Source organism: Pseudophryne corroboree, chromosome 2, assembly GCF_028390025.1.
Source record: "Pseudophryne corroboree isolate aPseCor3 chromosome 2, aPseCor3.hap2, whole genome shotgun sequence".
Lineage (NCBI taxonomy): Eukaryota > Metazoa > Chordata > Amphibia > Anura > Myobatrachidae > Pseudophryne > Pseudophryne corroboree.
In genome coordinates, this window is record NC_086445.1 from 222,014,249 (window position 1) to 222,041,940 (window position 27,692).

General features: G+C 45.7%; 1 protein-coding gene across 9 annotated transcripts in view; it reads left to right on the top strand.

Annotated features, from left to right (window-relative positions):
* ARHGAP9 (Rho GTPase activating protein 9) overlaps positions 1 to 27,692 on the top strand; it is a 281,901-nt gene that overhangs the window by 234,332 nt on the left and 19,877 nt on the right. For all 9 annotated transcript variants that reach the window (XM_063952370.1, XM_063952371.1, XM_063952372.1 and 6 more), the window contains 2 exons: positions 218 to 352; positions 10,895 to 11,000. In XM_063952370.1, coding sequence (XP_063808440.1) covers positions 218 to 352; positions 10,895 to 11,000 — 241 coding nt within the window. The remainder of the gene's footprint in view (positions 1 to 217; positions 353 to 10,894; positions 11,001 to 27,692) is intronic.

A 27,692-nucleotide genomic window follows, 5' to 3' on the forward strand; every position in this document is an offset into this window, starting at 1 on the left:
AACCCTGTTAATAAGTCTGTATTTCAATTATCTATTAATCTTTGTTTTATACATTTAAATCAAAGGGCAATGTTTAATGTGATAGCATTAAAATGTTTCTCACTCAACAGAAAATAAATAAAACAAATTATCTGAAAATGATGTACCTTCCACACTGCATTAAGGCCTGTCTAGAAGATGCTTATAATGGGATACCATGTATTTTTGAACCCTGCAGAGGAGAAGCTGGATCTGGACAGCAGTGAGTGGGAAGATATTCACGTCATCACAGGTGCTCTGAAGATGTTCTTCCGTGAACTTCCCGAGCCGCTCATTCCTTTCAGCATGTTTGATGAACTTGTATCCGCAGTTCGTAAGTAGATCCTATATTCCAACAGCAAAGTAATAAATCCTTACATTACATAGATGAAATAAGATACCATACAAGTTTGATAACATTCTGGGTATGTTGATACAGCTGCACATAATAGTCCACAGTAATCTTCCTTGTAATGATTAAATCTGTCTATGTTTAACTGACGCAGATAAACACAAATGAGTATAATTCTTGTAATATAATATTATTAGTAACAATGATAAGCATCACAACATGTAAAATATAAAGCAATATATGTACCATAAGTCTTACAAATAAAAAGTAGTACAGCCCAGTAGCCTTATAAAACAGAATAATGAAGGAAGATTGTAGGCTGCTGAGCTGTGTCTTTCAGCTCCAAACAGCTCCCCAATTGTCCACTGTACAAAGTAAGAAGAATGGACCCCATATAACATAATCAAACATGCCGGCTTTGAAAAATAATGTATATGCTGGCAGGGCTGGTGCTGTGGTGTCTGGTTCTCCTTTACATCAGCTGGGACACCATAGAGTCTGGCGGAATATGTAGTCCTCCCACTACACACACCCCTGGCCGGCTACATGCCCCCATATATAAAGCAACTCATCTGGCAGCACAGTGCCTATAGATGGCACACCATTAAAACTAGAGTGACCATATTATCACTTTTACCTGGGACGCTCATGAATTACACAGGTTCTGTGGCTGGCTGACTTCAAGCCTACATTTCAGCTGGTTTTAATTAGCCACAGAACCTGTGTAATCCATGAGCGTCCCAGGTGAAGGGGATAATATGGTCACTCTAATTAAAACACATATAAATTGCAGAGCATTACACCCATACAAATTGCAGAACATTACACTCATATAAATTGCAGAACATTAAGTACACCCGTATACCCATTACCAGTGGTGGATCCAGAAAAAAATTACAAGGGCACTGTAATCAGGTGTGTGCTGGGGAGGGAGATGTGGCCAAGTCTGCGAGGACGACTGTGACAATGTGCCCATTGTGAACAAAGATAAAAGGTCTATTGTTCTGCCGCAGAGCAAAACTGTAGGGGGTGCGCGCCATTGGCAGCATCCAAAGCATTCTTGGATGGCGATAAAGTACCAGCCAATCAGCTTCTAACTGCCATGTTACAGGCTGTGTTTGAAAAATGACTATTAGGAGCTGATTGGCTGGTACTTTATCTCCGTCCTCTTTATCTCCATCCAAGGATTAGTAAATAGACACCATAATGCTAATGACTATTGCACAATACAGGAACCATCAGTATTATGTCCAGTAACAGCACCAGTAGGTCAGCAGGTAAAAGCAGGCTTGTCCTGGTCTTCACCCTCCACAGTCCCCTCCCCCTGAGGACTAGACGTATTACTGCTACTTAGTTACATCCTGGTGTAATAGAAAAGTGACTTTAACCACTGACGAGTATGTCTTAAACTATTGGCAACACAAGGGTGAGAGTAGTCAGGTTCGCATTCTCTCAGTAATAGTATTGAAGTAGGCAATGTTCAAAATGAACAAGTAGACAAAATAATACTATTGTAAGTGGATAAGGGAAAATAAGAAAATAGTGGGAATAATTTCAGTCTTGTAATAAATGAAATCTTAGACCAAGTTATTACTTTTTCTCTAACGTCCTAAGTGGATGCTGGGGACTCCGTAAGGACCATGGGGGAATAGCGGCTCCGCAGGAGACTGGGCACAAAAGTAAAGCTTTAGAACTACCTGGTGTGCACTGGCTCCTCCCCCCATGACCCTCCTCCAAGCCTCAGTTAGATTTTTGTGCCCGAACGAGAAGGGTGCACACTAGGTGGCTCTCCTGAGCTGCTTAGTGAAAAGTTTAGTTTTAGGTTTTTTATTTTCAGTGAGACCTGCTGGCAACAGGCTCACTGCATAGAGGGACTAAGGGGAGAAGAAGCGAACTCACCTGCGTGCAGAGTGGATTGGGCTTCTTAGGCTACTGGACATTAGCTCCAGAGGGACGATCACAGGCCCAGCCATGGATGGGTCCCAGAGCCGCGCCGCCGCCCCCCTTACAGAGCCAGAAGACAGAAGAGGTCCGGAAAATCGGCGGCAGAAGACGTCCTGTCTTCAACAAGGTAGCGCACAGCACTGCAGCTGTGCGCCATTGCTCTCAGCACACTTCACACTCCGGTCACTGAGGGTGCAGGGCGCTGGGGGGGGGGGCGCCCTGAGACGCAATAAAAACACCTTGGATGGCAAAAAATGCATCACATATAGCTCCTGGGCTATATGGATGAATTTAACCCCTGCCAGAATACATAGAAAAACGGGAGATAAGGCCGCCGATAAGGGGGCGGAGCCCATCTCCTCAGCACACTGGCGCCATTTTCCCTCACGGCTCCGTTGGAGGGAAGCTCCCTGGCTCTCCCCTGCAGTCACTACACTACAGAAAGGGTTAAAAAAGAGAGGGGGGGCACTAATTACGCGCAGTATTAAAGATACAGCAGCTATAAGGGGAAAAACACTTATATAAGGTTATCCCTGTATATATATAGCGCTCTGGTGTGTGCTGGCAAACTCTCCCTCTGTCTCCCCAAAGGGCTAGTGGGGTCCTGTCCTCTATCAGAGCATTCCCTGTGTGTGTGCTGTATGTCGGTACGTTTGTGTCGACATGTATGAGGAGAAAAATGATGTGGAGACGGAGCAGATTGCCTGTAATAGTGATGTCACCCCCTAGGGGGTCGACACCTGAGTGGATGAACTGTTGGAAGGAATTACGTAACAGTGTCAGCTCTGTATAAAAGACAGTGGTTGACATGAGACAGCCGGCTACTCAGCTTGTGTCTGTCCAGACGTCTCATAGGCCGTCAGGGGCTCTAAAGCGCCCGTTACCTCAGATGGCAGATATAGACGCCGACACGGATACTGACTCCAGTGTCGACGGTGAAGAGACAAATGTGACTTCCAGTAGGGCCACACGTTACATGATTGAGGCAATGAAAAATGTTTTACACATTTCTGATAATACGAGTACCACCAAAAAGGGGTATTATGTTCAGTGAGGAAAAACTACCTGTAGTTTTCCTGAATCTGAGAAATTAAATGAGGTGTGTGATGATGCGTGGGTTTCCCCCGATAACAACTGATAATTTCTAAAATGTTATTGGCATTATATCCTTTCCCGCCAGAGGTTAGGGTGCGTTGGGAAACACCCCCTAGGGTGGATAAAGCGCTCACACACTTGTAAGAACAAGGGCTCTACCCTCTCCTGAGATGGCCGCCCTTAAGGATCCTGCTGATAGAAAGCAGGAGGGCATCCTAAAAGGTATTTACACACATACTGGTGTTATACTGCGACCAGCAATCGCCTCAGCCTGGATGTGCAGTGCTGGGTTGGCGCGGTCGGATTCCCTGACTGAAAATATTGATACCCTAGATAGGGACAGTATATTATTGCCTATAGAGCATTTAAAAGATGCATTTCTATATATGCGTGATGCACAGCGGAATATTTGCCGACTGGCATCAAGTCTAAGTGCGTTGTCCATTTCTACCAGTAGAGGGTTATGGACACGACAGTGGTCAGGTGATGCGGATTCCAAACGGCATTTGGAAGTATTGCCTTATTAAGGGGAGGAGTTATTTGGGGTCGGTCTTTCAGACCTGGTGGCCACGGCAACAGCTGGGAAATCCACGTTTGTACCCCAGGTCGCCTCTCAACATGAGAAGACGCCGTATTATCAGGCGCAGTCTTTTCGTGGGCAAGCGGGCAAAAGGTTCCTCATTTCTGCCCCGTGACAGAGGGAGAGGAAAAAGGCTGCAGAAATCAGCCAGTTCCCAGGAACAGAAACCCTCTCCCGCCTCTGCCAAGCCCTCAGTATGACGCTGGGGCTTTACAAGCAGAATCAGGCACGGTGGGGGCCCGTCTCAATGAATTTCAGCGCGCAGTGGGCTCACTCGCAAGTAGACCCCTGGATCCTTCAGGTGATATCTCAGGGGTACAAATTGGAATTCGAGACGTCTCCCCCTCGCCGTTTCCTAAAGTCGGCTTTACCGATGTCTCCTTCTGACAGGGAGACAGTTTTGGAAGCCATTCACAAGCTGTATTCCCAGCAGGTGATAATCAAGGTACCCCTCCTGCAACAGGGAACGGGGTATTATTCCACACTGTTGTGGTACCGAAGCCGGACGGCTCGGTGAGACCGATTCTAAATCTAAAATCTTTGAACACTTACATACAGAGGTTCAAATTCAAGATTGAGTCACTCAGAGCAGTGATTGCGAACCTGGAAGAAGAGGACTACATGATGTCTCGGGACATCAAGGATGCTTACCTTCATGTCCCAATTTACCCTTCTCACCAAGGGTACCTCAGGTTTATGGTACAGAACTGTCACTATCAGTTTCAGACGCTGCCGTATGGATGGTCCACGGCACCCCGGGTCTTTACCAAGGTAATGGCCGAAATGATGATACTCCTTCGAATTAAGGGAATTTTAGTTATCCCTTACTTGGACGATTCCCTGATAAGGGTAAGATCCAGGGAACAGTTGGAGGTCGGTGTAGCACTATCTCAGGTAGTGTTGCGGCAGCACGATTGGATTCTCAATATTCCAAAATCGCAGCTGATTCCGACGACTCGTCTTCTGTTCTTAGGGATGATCCTGGACACAGTTCAGAAAAAGGTGTTTCTCCCGGAGGAGAAAGTCAGGGAGTTATCCGAGCTAGTCGGGAACCTCCTATAACCGAGCCAAGTCTCAGTACATCAATGAGATGGTTCTGGGAAAAATGGTGGCTTCCTATGAAGCAATCCCATGCGGCAGATTCCACGCAAGAACTTTCCAGTGGGACCTGCTGGACAAATGGTCTGGGTCGCATCTTCAGATGCATCAGCGGATAACCCTGTCACCAAGCACAAGGGTGTCTCTCCTGTGGTGGTTGCAGAGTGCTCATCTTCTAGAGGGCCGCACATTCAGGACTGGGTCCTGGTGACCACGGATGCCAGCCTGCGAGGCTGGGGAGCAGTCACACAGGGAAGGAATTTCCAGAGCTTATGGTCAAGCCTGGAGACATCACTTCACATAAATATCCTGAAGCTAAGGGCCATTTACAATGCTTTAAGCTCAGCAAGACCTCTGCTTCAAGGTCACCCGGAGTTGATCCATTCGGACAACATCACGGCAGTCACCCACGTAAACAGACAGGGTGACACAAGAAGCAGAAGGGCAATGGCAGAAGCTGCAAGGATTCTTCGCTGGGCGGAAAATCATGTGATAGCACGGTCAGCAGTATTCATTCCGGGAGTGGACAACTTGGAAGCAGACTTCCTCAGCAGACACGACCTCCACCCGGGAGAGTGGGGACTTCACCCAGAAGTCTTCCACATGTTTATAAAACTCGACAAGTATTGCGCCAGGTCAAGGGACCCTCAGGCAATAGCTGTAGACGCTCTGGTAACACAGTGGGTGTACCAGTCAGTGTATGTGTTCCCTCCTCTGCCTCTCATAACCAAGGTACTGAGAATTATAAGATGGAGAGGAGTAAGCACTATATTCGTGGCTCCGGATTGGCCAAGAAGGACTTGGTAACCGGAACTTCAAGAGATGCTCACGGAGGATCCGTGGCCTCTACCTCTAAGAAGGGACCTGCTCCAGCAAGGACCCTGTCTGTTCCAAGACTTACCGCGGCTGCGTTTAACGGCAGGGCGGTTGAACGCCGGATCCTGAAGGAAAAAGGCATTCCGGATGAAGTCATCCCTATCCTGATCAAAGCCAGGAAAGATATAACCGCAAAACATTATCACCGCATTTGGCGAAAATATGTTGCGTGGTGCGAGGCCAGTAAGGCCCCGACGGAGGAATTTTCAACTAGGTCGATTCCTACATTTCCTGCAAACAGGAGTGTCTATGGGCCTGAAATGGGGGTCCATTAAGGTTCAAATTTCGGCCCTGTCAATTTTCTTCCAAAAAGAACTAGCTTCAGTCCCTGAAGTTCAGACGTTTGTGAAAGGGGTACTGTATATACAGCCTCCTTTTGTGCCTCCAGTGGCACCTTGGGATCTAAATGTAGTTTTTGGGTTCCAAAAGTCACATTGGTTTGAACCACTTAAATATGTGGAGTTAAAATATCTCACATGGAAAGTGGTCATGCTGTTGGCCCTGGCCTGGGCCAGGTGCGTGTCAGAATTGGCGGCTTTATCCTGTAAAAGCCCTCATCTGATTTTCCATTCGGACAGGGCGGAATTGAGGACTTGTCCTCAGTTTCTCCCTAAGGTGGTTTTCAGCGTTTCACCTGAATCAACCTATTGTGGTGCCTGCGGCTACTAGGGACTTGGAGGACTCCAAGTTGCTAGACGTTGTCAGAGCCCTGGAAATATAGGTTTCCAGGACGGCTGGAGTCAGAAAATCTGACTCGTTGTTTATTCTGTATGCACCCAACAAGCTGGGTGCTCCTGCTTCTAAGCAGACTATTGCTCGTTGGATTTGTAGTACAATTCAGCTTGCACATTCTGTGACAGGCCTGCCACAGCCAAAATCTGTAAAAGCCCATTCCACAAGGAAGGGGGCTCATCTTGGGCGGCTGCCCGAGGGGTCTCGGCTTTACAACTTTGCCGAGCAGCTACTTGGTCAGGAGCAAATACGTTTGTAAAATTCTACAAATTTGATACCCTGGCTGAGGAGCACCTGGAGTTCTCTCATTTGGTGCTGCAGAGTCATCCGCACTCTCCCGCCCGTTTGGGAGCTTTGGTATAATCCCCATGGTCCTTATGGAGTCCCCAGCATCCACTTAGGACGTTAGAGAAAATAATAATTTACTTACCGATAATTCTATTTCTCGTAGTCCGTAGTGGATGCTGGGCGCCCATCCCAAGTGCGGATTGTCTGCAATACTGGTACATAGTTATTGATACCAAAAAATCGGGTTATTGCTGTAGTGAGCCATATTTTCTAGAGGCTCCTCTGTTATCATGCTGTTAACTGGGTTTAGATCACAAGTTATATGGTGTGATTGGTGTGGCTGGTATGAGTCTTACCCGGGATTCAAAATCCTTCCTTATTGTGTACGCTCGTCCGGGCACAGTATCCTAACTGAGGCTTGGAGGAGGGTCATGGGGGGAGGAGCCAGTGCACACCAGGTAGTTCTAAAGCTTTACTTTTGTGCCCAGTCTCCTGCGGAGCCGCTATTCCCCCATGGTCCTTACGGAGTCCCCAGCATCCACTACGGACTACGAGAAATAGAATTATCGGTAAGTAAATTCTTATTTTTTGAAATCTATAACTATTGATCTTTAAGTACAAAATTAAAAATTTCCTAATCAGAAACAAAAAAAAAATAAGACTAATGAAGTAGACAAAAATGCAGCAGGGATTTACTTGACCTATGGGGGGATTCAGTTGTTTGTAAAGTCGGTTGGGTGTCTTTTTTTCATGTCTATTAGATAGGAAAAAGCAGATACCTAACTGACTTTTCAAACAATTGAATACCCACCATAGTAACCCTAATCCGGACCCCATGGTTACATTAATCCCCAGTTTACGCTTTCCGTATCTTGGGTAACAGAGTTCTTATCTGCCACTTTAACATGTGTCCCCGATAATTTAAATGGAGCTTATATAAAGCAGAGCTAGTAGTACTTCCCCCTTCTCATATATTTCTTGTCATATATCTCGTCTCGTCAATTCTGTTGTCAACGTAATTGTAACACCTACTTTCCATACTTGGATTCTAGGAGTAATGCTTGGCTTTCTCCATCCAGCCTTGCACACAGTGACTGACCAAATTCTATGAATTGCACTTATGCAATATCTGGGGCCTATGCAAGCCCCTGTGTTACACATGATACCACCATCATCTTTAATCATTCAATAGATTTTGGGCTAATTACTATAGTCATTTCTAGCTGGCATTCCCTTCACATACTGTCTCATATGCTGTGTGTTGTGAATTTTTCAGCCCTGATTATACACCACCTCGTTAATCATGCATTCCCAGTTGACGCCCTGCCCTGCCCCCTTTACATATAAGGAAAATATATTGTGTTATCCTGAACCACAAAGCAGCTTTACAATCCACTGCTATTCAGGACATCCACAGAATGCTGGTGCTCCTTATACCATAAATACAGAAGGTTGTGCTGCGCTCAGTCCTAATAGTGATGGTAATGTGCTAGCACCTCAGTTAGTTATACATATACTGTTTGTCAGATCAATCTGCAAAGCATAGTGTAATGAAATATAAACACATAATAAATCAACCTACGACCCTTGTAAGTGTCTTGTGTGTATTATACAGTATAATGTATTGGTATACTGCCGGATCGTTGATGAAAAATTAATATTAATAATTAATATACGATGTCAGGTGTAGGTTCAAAGCACTGAGCTTCGTTTATTTACTAATACAGTTGCATAATGTCCATAGTGTTTCTCAAAGTCACTCTTTCTAAATGCGGCGTCCCGCATACAAATTTAATTCGTATAGTCTTTTGAGTACTCAATTACTCCTGCAGCGGTACTGAAGTGAAATCCGAGTCTTCACGGTGTGGAGAACTCAGTACTACAGCATACGGTGAATGGACAGAGGGGTTTCTCCGGACTGGCTTCTCCCCTCTCACCCCAGCTGCCCGTGGGGCGTCCTGCTTCAGACGCCCCTCGTGCGCTGGTCGGTTCAAGTGTGAAACCTGTCTAAGGTAAGGGAGTCCGGGGGGCGCTCTACAGAGCTGCTCACCAGGTTACCCCCACCTTGTACGGACACTCACCTGCCGTCTTCTCAACAATCTCCCAGAGGAAGGCCTAACAGAGGCTGAAACGCGTTGGAGACACCACTGATTGTAATTATCCAATTCCCATTGATCAATACTACACGGAGCAGAGAGTACGAGAATATCTACGAAAGACCCGGTCACGTGACCAGGACATCCGGAGAGCGCGCTCGTAACCTAGCAACCGCCAGACGGAGGACGAGGGAGGAAGCCGGTGTCGGAGCTCAGGCGATCAGCGGGAGAAGACGGCAGGTGAGTGTCCGTACAAGGTGGGGGTAACCTGGTGAGCAGCTCTGTAGAGCGCCCCCCGGACTCCCTTACCTTAAACAGGCTTCACACTCGAACCGACTAGCGCACGAGGGGCGTCTGAAGCAGGACGCACCACGGGCAGCCGGGGTGAGAGGGGAGAAGCCAGTCCGGAGAAACCCCTCTATCCATTCACCGTATGCTGTAGTACTGAGTTCTCCACACCGTGAAGACTCGGATTTCACTTCAGTACCGCTGCAGGAGTAATTGAGTACTCAAAAGACTATACGAATTAAATTTGTTTGTGGGACGCCGCATTTAGAAAGAGTGACTTTGAGAAACACTATGGACATTATGCAACTGTATTAGTAAATAAACGAAGCTCAGTGCTTTGAACCTACATCTGACATCGTATATTAATTATTAATATTCATTTTTCATCAACGATCCGGCAGTATACCAATACATTATACTGTATAATACACACAAGACACTTACAAGGGCCGTAGGTTGATTTATTATGTGTTTATATTTCATTACACTATGCTTTGCAGATTGATCTGACAAAAGAGTATATGTATAACTAACTGAGGTGCTAGCACATTACCATCACCATTAGGACTGAGTGCAGCACAACCTTCTGTATTTGTGTCTATTGTGAGGCTGGTCACCTTTAAGTGCGGCAGCTTGTTCGAACCAAAAGGGACTCAGTGCGCAGTTAAACAAACAACTCCTTATACCATGACAGCCTGAGCCTGCTCCCGTTTACTTCCTATATCCCTATGAACTGGGGGAGAGATAATATTGCGGTTATTACTAAACAGATGAAGTGTGACACTTGCTGGATATATTACAACATGTGGCGTGAGGGTATGATGTGTGCTATAATGGGTGTGGATTACTAGATCTACACTAAAAAGGTCTACAGTCAATGTCTACCACTAATGGTAGACATGCATTAGGTCAACAGGGTCAAAAGGTCGACATAGAATAGGTAGACAGTAGGACAAGTCGACAGGGTCAAAAGCTCGACAGGATCAAAAGGTCGACATGTAAATGGTCGACACAAACAAGGTAGACACCATTTTTTTAGTGGGGGGTGTTTTGTCACTTTTATGCCGCAAACAAGCCCCATCAGTGTACCACGTCCCCTCGCATGGCTCGCCATGCTTTGGGCAAGGTGCCTCTCTCCGCTGCCGCTGCTCTCGGCACAGGTTACTATTCCCAATCGTAATCCACGTGGATATTAAAGTATAAAAAAAGGTGAAAAAAAAACAAAAACAAAACTTGTGTCTACCATTGTCATGTGAACCTTTTGACCATGTCGGCCTTTTGGACTGTCTACCTTTTACATGTCGACCTTTTGACCCTGTCGACTTAATGCATGTAGCCCTTTTTAGTGTAGATCTATAGTCCAGATAACTCTCTAATAATATTGTTAATCCAAAAGAGTTCTTTAGAGACTATTTAAGGATCAAAACTTTCAGTGGTTAACCAGGAACAAGTTATGCGCATGAGGTTCTGTGCTAACTGTATTGTGTATACCGCTCCGATAAATAATCCTTATTTTTCTCTTAACAGAGATTCCAGACATAGCAGAGAGGGTGGAGACCATGAAAGAGCTAGCGAGTACCCTCCCTGAACCAAACCACGACACATTGAAGTACATAACATGCCACCTGAACAGGTATGAGATCTGTGGGTTTACTGGTAAACATAGAAAAGATTTGCAATATACCTATAGCATACCGCCCAACATTCTGATATTAATGTAACCCCCATTTGTAGGTAGGATACTAAAATGGCTTCCTGTGCCCCCACCCAAGCTATTCTGTAGAGTAATTACGGTATATCATTTACTTGGGAAATCCCAATTTAGGGTTTAATACCAGTGAACTATGACACCCCAAAATATTCTAACTGGCAATATAAATTATTATGACTTATCAATTATAATTATTATGACTCTATTATTATGAACCATCAGTTAATCCAGTTAATATAGTTACAGTTAATAGATGTTGCTATCACGCAATTATTCCAGAATTATCAATATAGTTGACTTAAACACAAAACAATGCCATCTGTTTTATTGTTTGTAACTTCTGTAGCCATACTTAGAGTTTGTATATACAGTATGCAGATGCACTCTACACAGGCAAAATACCAATTTAAGGGATCTATTTACTAAGCTTTGGACAGAGTGGATGGAGGACGGAGATAAAGTACCAGCCAATCAGCTCCCAACTGATGTGTCACAGGCTGTGTTCGAAAAAAAATGACAGGAGCTGGTTGGCTGGTTCTTTATCTCCGCCCTCTTTCTCTCTATGCAAGCCCTAGCAAATAGACCCTTAAGTGCATGAAATGCAAAGAACAACTAGTTTTAACCCCCCCCCCAAATAAATAAATAAATAAATACATAATTTTTTTTTTTTTTAAAGTAATCCTGGTATGATTAGACCTTTTCTGTACTGCAGTAAAATTTATGCACGTTGGGGCCCATCGATGAAGTCCTGAGTCTGAATAGCTGCCACAGTTCTGTTAATACTTTCAATCCTTAGTGTTAAGAACTAGCCACCTATGTGTTATCTCACTGTCTCCTGCTTGTGCTTTACTAGAGGTGTATATTCCTCTGGTCAGCGTTACTTTTAGTAGTTGAATAAGTTATGCAGAAAAAAGAATTCATCATCTATAACTTATACACTATTGGAGCAGAATACCCTATACCAGTGGTCTCCAACCTTAATTGGGGTGGGAGCTACTCGAGAAAAATGAAACGTCCTGAGGAGCTACTAAAGTTTTTGAAAAAAAAAAGCTGTACTTGAATGGTTGCTGGTGCGCTCTCAGTGTTAAGACTGGACTCGTGGGCAAAAAAGTTTCTGGCGCCCCTCCCATTGCTATATTAAAAGTAAAAAATTAGCCCTAGGCGTGCGCTCCAAATAGAGGGTGTGGCCTCACTGCAAGGGGTGTGGCATTGCAGGAAGAGACTACCTTTTTATCCCAGTTTTGCAACCTGCACGCCCAGACATTGGCCACCACAGGAAAAAAAAAATCCTGATTCATGCCCTTTACATTATTTGTCATTTTTCCTCCTTATAGTAATGCCCCTTACACATTATTCCACACACCGCAATGCCCGTGACACATTAAGCCAAACACTGCAATGCCCCTGACACATTATGCCACACACCGTGATGCCCGTGATACATTACGCCACACACCGCAATGCCTGTGATATATTATGCCACACACCGTAATGCCCTTGACACATTATATCACACACCGCATTGCCCATGATGCAGTATTCCACGCACCATAATGCCCATTACACATATTATCACACACTGCAATGCCCGTGATACATTATGCCAAACACCATAGTGGCCATTACACATTTTATCTCACACCGCAATGCTGGTTATACACACCGTAATGCCACACACCATAATGCCCATTACACATTATCTCACACACCGCAATGCCAGTTATACATTATGCCACACAATGTAATGCCCATTACACATTATGCTCCACAGTAAGGCTTCTAATTAATTTTAAATTACCTGCTCGTTGTCAGGGGTCTCATGCTCATTGCCATGTGTTTTATGCTAGTCGCCAGGGGTGTCATGCTCTGGGTTCCATGCTTGTTGCCAGGGGTGTCATGCTCATAGCCAGGGATCTTGTTGGCAGTGGTGTAATGTTCATTGCCAGGGGTGTAACTCTCTGCGTGTCATGCTTGTTGTTAGTGGTCTTGTTGCCAGGGATGTAATGCTCGTTTCAGGGGTGTAATCAGAGCCGGTCCACCGCACATAGCGGGGTACGCAGCTGCATAGAGTGAGCACCAGATGATGAGGGCACTCGCCGCCACACTGGAGGAGGTAGCCTAGCTGCAGTGCAGCTAATTGACAAGAGAGTGTGTGTGTGGTGTGTGTGTCCCCTGCCCGCTAGCATTCTCTGTTCCCTCTGTGCCCCAGCACCCTCACCTCCCTCACGCCGCCGCTGCTTGTAATGGAAGTGCTGGGAACGCCAGCGCAGAGAGCACTCCCAGCACTTCCGGGTAACTATAGCGCTGGCCTGACACTGACAGACGCTAGAGGTCAAGTATGATCTCAAGCGTCTGTCTCCTCCTTGATGGAGGAACGCTACGGACCAGCTGGGGGTGGGGGTTAATTGCAGACACCCCACAAAGTTTGCCAGTGTCAGCAGCCAGCATGGGTCGAGCGACCCAGATAGCGGCATGCAAGCTACCCGTTGCTTGCGAGCGACGGGTTGGCGACTGCTGCCCTATACTCTATTGGAGCAGAATACCCTATACTCTATTGGAGCAGAATACCCTATACTCTATTGGAGCAGAATACCCTATACTCTATTGGAGCAGAATACCCTACACTCTATTGGAGCAGAGTTTAGGGTCCTGGTAGTGGAACTTTCTCCTTTCTAAAACTCACGTGTAAGCTAGTTACCATAGGATAAATGTATCCTCCTATAACACTATTGTTTGGTGCGAAAGTCAGTAGCTACTTGTGTATTAAGTTTATGGAGCAGGAAAGTACTGACACCGTCTAGGTTCCTTGCTATATAATACTGCTGAAAATGTAACCACTGCTGTCCTGCTTATCTCCTTAACCACTTAACTGGCACGGTCAGATTACATGCGATCGCACCGCCCCACTGTGTCCACCAGTTTTTGTCAAGCAGATCTGTTCTGCAGATGTGCATAATATAATATTTAAATTGAAACAATGGGCCTAATTCAGTAAGGATTGCAAATTCTGCTAATTTGCAGAATTTGCAATCCTTCTGAATGCATTCCGGGGGCCGCCCATCGCAGGGCAAGGTTGCCTAGCATGCTGACCGCCGCCTCCCGCCCTTGATGAAGCAAAGATTGTGATTGCATTGCAATTGTCACGCATCCACCATGATCACGCCCACGCCAAGCCCCCCCCCCCGTTTCCACAGCGATGCCCGCCTCCGCAACGCTCTGTCTCTGCCTAGGAAACGAAGCATTGCCACCCCTACCCCGGCCCCGTGAACATCTCTGCCTGATTGACAGGCAGAGGCATTCGCATTTTCTGCAGCCTGCCTGCAGAAAATGTGGGCGCATGAACAGGACAGGCGCTGCGCAGCCGCCCACATCCTCTAAGCAATTTTTGCAGTTGGATCGTGTTTTGCGATCCAACCTGAATTAGGCCCAATGTTATGAACGGTTTTGAAGGAAAAATCATCAGTTAAGTGGTTTTAATAAACTTCTCCACAGTATTTAATGAGGGCTGGACTGGGCACAGGGGGAAAACCCTCGGTGGGCCACACTGCATGGAGACCCATTTCCTCTCGGGACTATGGTTTATTTTCTACAGTGCATAGCCATTATTAATCTAGTACATTATCATGCATGCACTAGCAGTATTTAGTAAATAAATATATATAAATATACAGTGCATGTATATGTATGTATGTATGTATGTATGTGTGTGTGTGTGTGTGTGTGTGCGTATATATATATATATATATATATATATATAAATAATATGTATGTATTTGCGTGTATATATATATATATATATATATATATATATATATATATATATAGTCTTTTGGAAAAATACGGCACTCCAGGACTTATAGAAACATGCCAGCAGCAACTTCAAAGAAAAGCTGTCCAAGCAGCTTGATGCAGTCAAGCTGCTTGGACAGCTTTTCTTTGAAGTTGCTGCTGGCATGTTTCTATAAGTCCTGGAGTGCCGTATTTTTCCAAAAGACTGTACACATTTTCTTACTGGCACCTGGGCATTCCATACTGCATGGTTCATAGGAGTGCCGGTCCTTGTCTTCATTGGTATATATATATATATATATATATATATATATATATAATATGTATGTGTATGTATGTGTGTATATATATATATATATATATATATATATATATATATATATATATATATATATAAAATCAGGGTGCCCATGCACTCTCCAATGGTTAGCTAAACCTAAGTGGCAGACTTTCCACACCCCTAAACAAGGGCCCCTGTCACTGCATTCCTTGGTGGGCCGTTCATGCCCCAGTCCGACACTGATACAGTTACTCTTTCATTCTTCCAAACGTATTAACTTCTATCAAGAAAGTTAATTATATTACTCTCTTGAATACTCTCCTCTCCGTAGACTAACATAGATTATTTGTTGCACTATATGGCAATGTCCTATTTCTGTCAGTTTGTCACACAAGCTAGGCAGATATCCTGCTTCACTGCGCCTTCTGTATTACTACATAAAAGTTTGGTCTCCACTGCTGCTGCTATCTCTCTTTCTCTCCTTAATTCCCATAGAGCTGCTATATTAAGATGATTTATACTTTTATTTCAGAAGTCTTGCTTTTCCTCATCTCACAGTGCTACTTCTTTTGGCTTTAATGGCAAAGTAAGGTCTGACGCTAGACTGGGCTGTGATGGCTGTGCTATGGGGTTGCTCTGTTAGTGTTATTTACACTTACAATACTCCCAGCAGCTGTCTCTCCATCGAGCTCTCCCACTAGCACAAATTGTTTATGCAGAAATGAGGTAACGCTTTCTGCTCACTTATCATGTGTCTGTATAAGATGGCAGACTATTAACTAATAACTATTGGTTAAGTCCTGTTCCTAATAAAGGGCCTAATTCAGTAAGGATTGCAAATTCTGCTAATTAGCAGAATATGCAATACTTTGGATCGCATGCTAGGGACCGCCCATCGCTGGGCAAGGCCGCCCAGCATGCTGACCGGCGCCTTCCCCCATTCAACAAGCAGAAATTGCGAATGCATCGCAATTTCTACTTGTTAGCAGAAACTGAGGAAGCCTCCTGCCGGCGCAGCTTAGCTGCACCCGCAGGAGGCCCGCCGCCATGTTCTCGATCGCGGCGGCTGCATGTGATATCACGCAGCTGCCATGATCATGCCCCCGTTTGGCCGCCTCTGCCCTCCGTTCGCGCCACAACTTTCCGTCTCCACCCTGGAAACGGAGCGTTGCCGCACCTGCCTGATTGACAGGCAGAGGCGATCGCATTTTCTGTGCCCCCCCCCTGCAGAAAGTGCGGGCACATGCACAAGACGGGTGCTGCGCATACGACCACGGGGCGATCGTAATAATTCCGGTTGGACCGCGATTTGCGATCCAACCTGAATTAGCCCCAAAGGCTTCTGAGTGTATGCAGGAATAATGCTTGAACTCACTGTTGTATCTATAATGGGTGCAAGTTGTGTTGTGCACAGGGGCCCACACACTGCACACCCTGCACCCATTTAACTATACTCACCTCTCTGGCTATTTTCCGGTGATTTTTGCACGTGCAGTAAAGATGTCCCCGGGAACGCGGTGCAAGCGCCATGTTCCCGGAGATGTGCACATGCGCAGTAGTCTCTGCCACAATGCCAGAGTATACTGCACCGCTGGAGAGGAGGGGACCCAACGGAGACTGCACACTGGCCCCTTCCTTTCTTACGGTGCCTCTGCTTGAACTGTTGTTTTATTAATTAGTGGTATCTAGGATGGTACACTTACAATCACCACAGACCCCTTCCCAATAGTGGGCTCTCCCCCTACTCTTTCTTCAGAGCTGACAGGGGCTGGTGGACTGGACTCTATTATAATGGAGCCGCATCACACCAATAACTGAGCACTGGAACTAGGCAATCCACCCCCTCACTCCCCATCTTACAGGGGCCTGACTCCTGAGAGCATGATCTCCGTCTCTCACATGAGGTAAAATCCTCTCCTCAGCTCCTGTGGTTCCGCTTTCCTCAGGTACCTACACGCTATCCTCCCCTGATCTCAACTGCTGCCCACTTCAGCCTTCTCCCCCTCCTCAGGGCTTATGGCTGTTATTTCTCACTGCACAGGGGGTTTCTAGAAAAGTCTCTGGTACTTTTTCTGCTCATGCCACTATAATCATGTACATTTCCTATGTACATTGGCACCATAATACATTTAATACACATCTTATAATAAAAGACCGTACCTCCTATATTATACATATATTTAGGCATAATATAGCCTCTTAGCCAGCGGTGGGGAACCTTTGGCCCTCCAGCTGTTGTTGTACTACACATACCAGCATGCCCTGCTACAATTTTGCTATTTGGCCATGCTAAAACTGTTCAGGGCATGGTAGGATGTGTAGTTCAACAACGGCTGGAGGGCCGCAGGTTCCCCACTCCTGCTCTTAACCATTACATGGTGTTACACAGTCAGGGTTACATTAAGATTTGGGATTTCTTGCATGCGCCTCAGGGGACATTGCCAAACCAGGCCACGTTCCCTCTTGTGTGACATTTTAGGGGCACGCCACGCCCAGCACTCCGGCTTCTGTGCAACATCCATTTATTGCTGCTCAGTGTCCCCGGACACTGCTGCACGTGCATAGGACAGTGGGAAAGTGCTCAAAAAGTGGGACTGTCCTGCTGAAATCAGGACTGTTGGAAGGCATGGGCTAGTAATGTAATTTGTGATAGGAGAAGATAAAGATTAAGCGATTTGAGAAATCGAAACAAACGTTAAACATTTCTTTACTCAATCCTACTCACTAGTCATGTACAATTTGAAGTTGGCTAGGTAAATGCTGAAATGATTAACACTTATGTAGTGCCAGCATATTCCATTGCGCTTTATCAACTGGGAAAACTTTAATAAAACAGATAAAAAGGTAAAAGGACCCACTTTCTATTGGGAAATAGAAGCTACAGTATATGAGGATAGGTGCTACCTATAGAAAGTGCTTTGTGAGCTGTATGATCCAGGTATTGCGCAATGTTAGCAGCATCTTTGACCTGACATCAGCAGGTTGTTTGATTATGGAAATAACACCAGTACATTTTGCTAGAACTCTGTAAAGGGAATGATATTGGGTAGAATAGTTTAGGGAGGGTTAAGTGGGTGGTTCAGAAATTGGTGGTTCAGGGAACATATGGTGTATCTATAATGGGTACAAGAGCATGGTTCTATGTTTGTGCACTTAAATTGGAGGAAGGCAGGTTCAGGGGAAATGTAAGGTAAAATTACTTCACAGAAAGGGTTGTGGATAAGTGGAATAGCCTTCCATAAGAGGTGGTAGAGTCTAAGGGCGGGATGTAAAGATACATCGCCGCCCCTCGCCGCTTATCGCAGCGATGTTGATCGCATATCGCAATGCAGTGACTGAGGCCCCCCGCGATACCTGGTCTGCGGGGGGTCTCCGTCACCTCCCCGGGATCTTCACACTGCCTAGACGCCGGGAAGCAGCAGCAGGCTGTCCCCAGCGCCTCCTCCTTCCCCCTGCAGCCGGAAGGACCTCCGGCTGCGTTGCTAGGGGGAGGAGATGATTACCTGCCGGTACCAGGGCAGCTTGGAGGAAGGTATGCCGGGGGGGGAGTGGGGTCGGCATCTGTGGCGGGGACGGCGGAGGCAGCGGGTTGCGGCGGTCAGCGATAAGAAGCCCATAGGCTTCTATAGGGTATTGCCATCCAGAGATGGCGATACCCTGGATGGTGAAAAACCGGCGGTAGGGTTTTAAGACATTTGAAAATGCGGTAAAACCCCCGTTTTCGGGGGTTTTATAGCATTTTTCCTTTAGTACATCCTGCCTTAAGACAGAAGAGAAATGTAAACATGCTTGGGATAGGCATATGAATATCCTTACAAAGACCTAAGGTTCAAAAAGGGTTGAGATTACGGATAAAAAAGGGGCAGACTAGATGGGCCAGGTGGTTCATATCTGCCATCAAATTCTCTATTTCAGGTGTTGTTTATGGCCTTGTATATAAGTAGAAGCATTTTATATGGGAATGTAGTACTTGAATGTTGGATTTATCAGGCTCGATGCTTAGTCAGAGAACAGTTAAACCCAGTGGAGTTGTGTGTCATTCTGCATTGGAACACTTTAGTGGAACGGTATTGGTCTGTCATTTATATCAGGTTGTATCAGGTAGGTGGGGAGCTGTTGTTCCAGTGTAGAGCAATGCGGAAAGGGTACGGTCAATCTCAAAAATTGCTGTTTGGTGCTGCAACATTGTAGTCTTATAAAGTTACATGTGACCAGTGGCCTCACAGCTGCACTGTGTAACAGCTGACTTTAAGCATTTGTACCACTGCATAAACAAAATCCTCACACATTAGAAAAAAATAAAAAATCAATAAAAGATGCTTTGTTGAAAGATCAGGGACTGAGCTCCTGCTTGGCCTCCCCTGGAGCCTTAGAACAACTTCAGTTTGCTTCTTCCCACTCATTTCATTCAGTTATGGGACATGGTTAAATAAGTAAATAAGCAACTAAAATGGCCATGCTAAAACTGTTCAGGGCACGTTGAGATGTGTAGTTTAACAACAGCTGAAGGGCCGCAGGTTCCCCACTCCTGCTCTTAACTATTACATGGTGTTACACAGTGCTGTAATTAGAGCCGGATTAAGGGGGGTGCCCAGGGGACACAGTACCCCAGGCCCCCTTTATATTGGGGCCCCCTGCCTGCCATAAAGCACTAGACGTGTTAACATGTTTTTTTTTTTAAATAAAGTTACGCCGTTGGTGGCAGTGGTGCAGGAAACCCCCCCTCCCCCCCCTCCCCCACACACACACACACACACACACACACACACACACACACACACACACACACACACACACACACACACACACACACACACTCACTCTCTCTCTCCCGCATGTTCCACATATGTTTTCCAGAGATAGAGACAGACCTGTCTCCACTCTCCATCTCTGCACTGGTCGGGCACACCTGCAGTTACGATCTCAGCTGCCGCGCAAGCACGGCTGCTCCTAATAGAGATCTCTGATCAGCAGACCTCTCTGCAACGCTGGATACATTGTATACAGCAGAGGGAGCTACTGAGTATGTGCAGCAGCAGCTCCGCTCGTATTGACTCCGGCAGTGACAATCTCCTCCAGGCTCCTCTTCTCTCTTGATATGGTTAGTGCTTTATGGTGTGTGTGTGTGTGTGTGTGTGTGTGTGCTACAGTATGTGTGTTTATTTGTAGGCATGGTGTGTGTGTGTGTATGTATGTATGTATGTATGGTGTGTGTACTGTATGCTATGTGCGTGTGTATTAAGTTTTCATCTTGAAGTAGGGCTCTCTGAAAATTCATTTTGGGACAGGCAGATTACATAGACCTGTACTAGTGTAACCAGTATCTTGTGTTCCCTTACATGCTAGCAGAGTGTTCCCTTACATCATACTATACCACCTACTATGTGACAGTGTGCTATTGATTTTCTTTTTCTACAATGGATAAACGTGCTTTCTATTTTTCTGTTCAATAATATATACTGTTACTGCCTCGAACAGCTTTCTGCTTATATGTGTGTAATAAATAAATAAAAAAAATAATAATAAAAAAAAAATATATATATATAATAGACCCCCCTGCCCTTATATACACTATATATAGCCCTCAGGGGGCCCCCTTGTCTTAAGTACCCCGGGCCCTGTGGAGCCTTAATCCGGCCCTGGCTGTAACTAGACATTTTAGCGATGTGTGCAAGAAACAGCATCGGCGCCCCCCTTCCCCCCCTCCCACCTACCCATACTGAAAATAGGGCAAAGGCGAACTACAAAAATATAGGGGAATGGCTTAATGGGGAAGTGGTGTGACCACAAAATAATACCAATTCATATTACGCTGCACATTAGTCTCCATTCTTCAAATTATGCGTCACTTACACATATTACACCAGGTGGAGTCCCTATCACACATTACGCCAGGTAGAGCCCCCTCTTACACATTACAGCAGGTAGAGCCCCCATATACACATTACAGCAGGTAAAGCCCCCTCTTACACATTACGGCAGGTAGAGCCCCCTCTTACACATTACGGCAGGTAGAGCCCCCATTTACACATTACGGCAGGTAGAGCTCCTTCTTATACATTATGGCAGTCAGAGTCAAGGTGGGGGCCACGTCTGAAGTCAAATGAGGGGTTACAAATTTTATTGGCTTCTGGTGGATTGTAAAAAAAAAAGGGGCACGATAATCCAAACCAGTTGTGTTTTAATTTAAGGCATATTAAATTGCAATAATAAGAAACAGAATATATATTCGAAGACCTTAATATCAAGCCCAAGAGATATAATGCACTGCTACACCGTTAACAGTGTAAATTTAAACACACAAAATATATATAAACATAAAAATAAAAATTGGATAAAAATACAGATAAAGGTGAAAGAAAACAGTATAGATCTTCACTTTATGGAAGACCTGGCAGATTTGTCCCAGTGGCAGTGCCCACACTGTGGTGCTCCCATGACAGCTGGTGCCCGGCTGCAAATGGTTATGGCTGGAGGAGTTATGCCACTGCCCCCGTTCTAACGCCTAGGCTCTTCACTGCGATGGCCACTGTGGAGGTGCGCTGGCTGGGAGAGACGTCATCACGGCTCTCCCTGGGCTCTGAATACACGGCAAGGGGCGGAGCATTCGGGGAGAAGCTGCAGCGCTACTTTGTATGTAATGGTGTGCTCGGCAGAGAAGGAGCCGAGTGCACCACTACATGAGGGACAACGGGCAACGCTGCAGCTAATGGCGGTTGGCGGCAGTGTGGTGGGAAGCGGCCGTGCGGGTGCTGCCAGGTGGTGCGCCCACAGTGCACATGCGCTGTGTGCGCCTACAGTGCACATGCGCTGTGGGCAAGGCACCGCTGGCACACCGCTAGTTACGGCGCTGGTGTTACACTTAGGGTTACATTAAGATTTGGGATTTCATGCATGCGCCTCAGGGGACATGGTCAAACCAGGCCACGTTCCCTCTTGTGTGACATTATAGGGGCATGCCACGCCCAGCACTCCTGCATGCGTGCATTTTGGGAACAGAACTTGAGAACATCTCTGGATCAGCCTGGGATGATCACTCTGTAATGGCTCTGGTAATCTGATTTGCCACATATGCAGTGCAATTAGGTTTTTAACTAGCTTAGAGCTGGAAGAAACAAGTACAACTATGGTAACCAACAGAATCTGGTATGTAGCCTGTATGAATGATCTCTGAAGTCTACCATATGATGCACTTAAATTCTCTCATGCTGTACAATTTGGTGTCTTTGTGCCCATACAACTGTGCACCAATTGACGGTGTGTAACATTTGCATTGTAGATGTGGCGCTTAGATTTTTTGTAGCTGATTGTACAGATACCGAGCTGGTTATCCATGGTATTTAACCTTTACCGCATAATTTTTTCCCTCCCCAAAGTAAATAAAAAAACAGCAACTCTGGCTTTTTATTTATGATTGTGCAGGGGAGAACCACGTGTTCTGTTCTGCTTTGTCACTTGTACCAAAATAGCTTTGTGTATGTAGTCTCTGCTTCAATACAGGTATTTTGTTTCATTATATTCATACGTTTGTTGTGTTAAAGCTGAGCACACATTAAACGCTGTTTACCCAGCGCGATCTTGTCAGTGACGGGACCCGGCGGCGGGCCAGCATCGGCAAGTGCATACACATTCGCTTATTCTAGCAGCAAGGAGAGACGAGGGTCTGGGAAGGGAATGGAGCAGGGGCCATACTGCATTAGTCAGCATGACCCTCACTGGCGATGTCGCATGCTGGTCCGACAGAGGATGTCACTGACTATGCACGGGCATTGTCAGTGACAGTGCATTCACACTAGACGATATCGTGAACGATTATTGACCGTGTATTTTTATCATGAATTTATAAATAAAGAGCTAGAACAAAATAAAATAAAAACAGTAATGAAGGTGTTATTAGCCAAAATACAGTGGTACCATATTAATAGAATATAGCAGTCAAGCATCATTATAGTAGTTTACTAAAAAAAAATATATATTTTTAAAAAAAATGAAATTTGTCAGATCAGTTTCTGTTTTCAGCCTGTAGGTGGCACCAGAACAGAACAGCAGCATATGAAGCACAGTATTACTTGTTGAATTACATGAGACTTATTGCTCACTGGGGCCAAACTGTACAACAACAATATAATATTTAGGCAGCATCCTAATAATCATTTGATATTTAAAGGTTTATAGATCGCTATGGATTATAGCATGCACAACTGCATTTTTAAATACGTGCATTTTACTTTGTTATTTTGCATTTTCAAATTGTTGTTTTTGTAATTATACCGTAATCCAGTGGTTCTCAAACTGTGCGCTGCAGCACCCTGGGGTGCCTCAGGACACTTGCAGAGGTGCCTTGGATTGATGGTCCAGGACCAATTCAAATTACTTATAGTCAATGTAATAGGTAAAACCAGTGCTGGTGGCTGACAATAATAAACTATGTGGACAAACCAAAACAAATCTTGTCCCTCACCCCACAATTGTGCCTAAGGATAACTTATAAGCACAATTTACTTAATTTAATATTTCTTTCTAAATTTCTCTAAAAAAAAAACTTTGGCCTAGGGGTGCCATTAAAAAAATATTCTGATGCTCTAGGGCGCCGTGTTTATAAAAAGTTTGTGAACCGCTGCCATAATCTAATAACCTTTATATTATAAGCAGTAGGTACAGCCTTACTGTATCTTATGCTATCCACCTTTGGGCCAGTGATTGCAATGTTGCTAATATAGTCTCCGCTATTCAAATATAGTTGTACAGTGTGGCCACGCCATGCAAGTGGTTAATGTCAGTCAACAATTGAACTGTTAAAGTGATATGTTTAGGGTAGGCTGAATTACTGCAACCAAAAAGTGACTGTAAAGGGGGGTACGCACGGAGAGATCCGTGCTTAAAATCTAAAGTTCCGTATTCACGGGCAGATGTGGGGAGAGATGTGTGCTGAGCGAACCGCTCAGCACACATCTCTCCATCCCCCGCTCAGCACAGCGCAATGTGTGCTGAGCGTGCGGGGTACACACGGACAGATCATGCTTAAAATCTAAGCAATCTAGGGGGTCATTCTGACCCGATTGCACGATGCTTTGTTTCGCAGCGTAGCGATCAGGTCAGAACCTCGCATGCATCGGTGCCGCAGTGCGCCGGCGCATGGCCGCCTGTAGCTGCGCTATGATCGCCTCTGCCTGATTGACAGGCAGACGCTAAAGCTGCGCTGGTCGGGAGCTACTCTTGAAGTGCAAAGGCATCGCCACTGTGCGATGCCTTTGCACTTCTGCGGGGTGGGGGGTGGCACTGACATGTGACGTGGAGTAGCCCTGTGCTGGGTGTCCCCCCCGCATGTCTGAGTTCATGATCGTAGCTGTGCTTAATTTAGCACAGCTACGATCAACTCGGAATGACCCCCCTAGTCAGATTGCTTAGATTATCGCTCCGTGAGTACCCCCCCTTAAGCTATCTGACTAGATTGCTTAGAAATTAAGCACGGATCTCTCGTGCGGACCCGTGCATCGCTATCACCGGTGCTAGATTGAGCCTGCAATCTAGCAGGTCGCTCACTTCAGCGCTGTGTGAAATGAGCGGCCCCACGTGTGTGTGTGTGTGTGTGTGTCCCCTCACGCAGCACACATCGTGCTGAGCAGGGGGAGAGATGTGTGCTGAGCGGTCTGTGATAGATTGCTCAGCACACATCTCTAGGTGTGTACCACCCTTAACTTGACAGAACAATGGAAATACAGTATCCACACAGGCCCCACAAAGAGTTAGAGATAGGCAATCAATAAACAGGAATCTGGCTATGAAAATTCTGGTACCCCTTTATTGTTGTTAGGTAGGAAGTAAAAGATCTTGGTCTAAAGAATTTTTGCCCATGTTTATCTTATTACACTCCACCCTAAGGTGATGTCCTGGAACTTGTGGGGACGCAGAAGCTTAAGGCCAGTACTGACGTGAGAGATGTGTGCTGAGCGATCTTAACACAGACCGCTCAGCACACATCTCTCCCCCCGCTCACACACAGCGCAATGTGTGCTGAGCGAGGAAGGGGGGGGGGGGGGGACGAGGGGCTGCTCACTTCACACAGCTGCAAGCAGGCTCAATCTAGCACCGGTGATAGCGATGCGCGGGGCAGCGCATTGCTATCGCTGGGGGGCATACACATGACAGATCCGTGCTTAAAATGTAAGCAATCTAGTCAGATTGCTTAGATTTTCAAACACAGATCTCTCCGTTTGTACCCCCCTTTAGAGCGCAACTGAGGTTACCAGAGAGAAGAGAGAGAGGTGAGGCAGGTAGAGAGAGATAGAAAAGAGGGAGATTGGGAGAGAAATAATACTGGGGAGAGAGAAACAGGGAGTTGGGCGAGGGTAGGTAGAGAGAGGGGGGATATAAAATAAATGAAAATGGTAGAGATCAAGGAAGAGAGAAAGAGAGAGGATGAGTGGGGGACGAGAGAGATGGGGAGACTGAGAGAAAATAGGAAGAGGTAGGAGTAGCCGGGGGAGAGACGAGGAGAGGGGGAAAAAATAGGTGGCTATGGGGGTGAGAATAGGGGGAGTGAGAGAAAATAGGTGGTGATGGGAGAGAGAATAGGTGGAGATAGGGTAGAGAGCCGGGAAGGTGGAGGAAAAGAAGTACCTGCACAATAGCTAGTGACCTAATATGTTTCTGACAATGTATGTATGGTATGTGTCATCACATCAAAGATGGAGTATATGAAATAGTGTCAGGCGCTGCAGAACCCTTTTATTTATTTATTTATTTATTTATTTATTAACCGTTTCTTACATAGCGCAGCAAATTCTGTTGCACTTTACAATTGAACACTTGTGTCACCATATAAATAAATAATAATAATAATAGTGTGTTAATTGTTTATGTCATAATACCCTGGGGTTGGGGAGGGTTCCTTATTTAATATAATCTATAGTAGTTAGGTTTCACTGTGTGCGATGCTGACAATGCTGCTATTCCAGTCACTGATTGCTGTCACAATCCATGTGGGAAAATACTAGTAATTACCATACAATTACATCTGCAGCTAATATACGGGATATGGGCAGAGCCGGCCCTAACCAATATGATGCCCTAGGCAAAATTTTGGCTGGCGCCCCCTAGCACCACCGCTAGTTCTGCAGGAGTTGCCTGGCATGAGTCAGCTGGCAGCTCTGCTAATGTCAGGCGCCTTTTGTTTATGAAAATGCATCTTATTTGCATTACGATGTGGCTAGGATGCACAAGCAGCTTCTGCTGATTAAAATGATATGCAGCATGCCTATATACTGTGTGCGACTGCGGCTGTACCTGCATACGAAATGCTACATTACAGTGATTTACAGGAATACTCTGCAACGTAGCATTTTGTATGCAGATACAGCCGCAGTTACACACAGAATATAGGCAGGCTGCATATCATTTTAATCAGCATAAGCTGCTGGTGCTCCTAAGCATACCAAATGCCCTAGGCATTTGCCTAGTTTGCCTATGCCTAGGGCCGGCTCTGGATATGGGCTATCTTTCATGGCAAGCCACCAGCCCTAGAAACATGCAGTGCGCATATGACTAACACTTTTAGCCTATACAGTACTACATTCATACTAATATACACTATCTCTGTATTAGTGCATACAATACTGAAGAATGACTCAGCCGGATAGTGGTATTTCTAAATAAACACGTCTAAGGCAGGCCGCCCACTATAGTCCCACAGGTATTCTAGAAATGAGAAGCCATTAACCAAAAGCCCAGGTGATATTAATTTACAGTGAAAGGCCGGTTTCTCCCCCAGCTGCAGTATAACTCAGATGTATTCTCATGCTGCCAGAATGCTTATTGTGTCACAATCCGGAAATGACATTCTCTTTTTAATACTTATAATAACTGTTATGTTTTCAGAATAAAATTTCCCTTGGCAGCTTGTATACTTCTATGCAGGGAAGCCAAAGGCTTTTGTTAAATATGCCATAAATAGCAGGTAATGAGGAGAGAGTTACTAATAAGTTGTTCAGATCTGACATAATTCAGACAGTTATAGTTCCCTGGACCTGTCAGATCTCTAACAAAGAAATCAGAAACAGCGTTTTCCCACTCAGTCAGCTGCCTGTTATGTACAACATCAGACGTGTTCTGCAATGCCATTTACCAGACTAGGGGCCTAGGACAATTCCGCCCTGCATGCCGGGTCAAGCCCACCCACAAACGTACCCATGTTTAGGGTAGCCCTCTGCCTACTCAGCCTAGCTGCTAAGGCAGATGGCTACTCGCCATGTTTTGGGCCGCAGCAGCTACGTGTGACATCACGCAGCCTCTGCGGCCCGCCGCGCAAACGATCCAGACACGCCTGTGTTGTCTGGACTGCCCCCCCAATGCCACCATTATGCCCCTTAACTGGCGCTGCAACTCCCCCCCTCCCGCCCTGAGAATGCCTCTACCTGTCAATCGGGCAGAGGCATTTGCAGATGTGAGATGCCGTCGCATATCACAGTGTGCGCACACGTGCAGTTCGGTATCTGTGTGTGCGCATACTTCAAAAGGCCCCAGCTTGCGAATACAATCGTACCTGC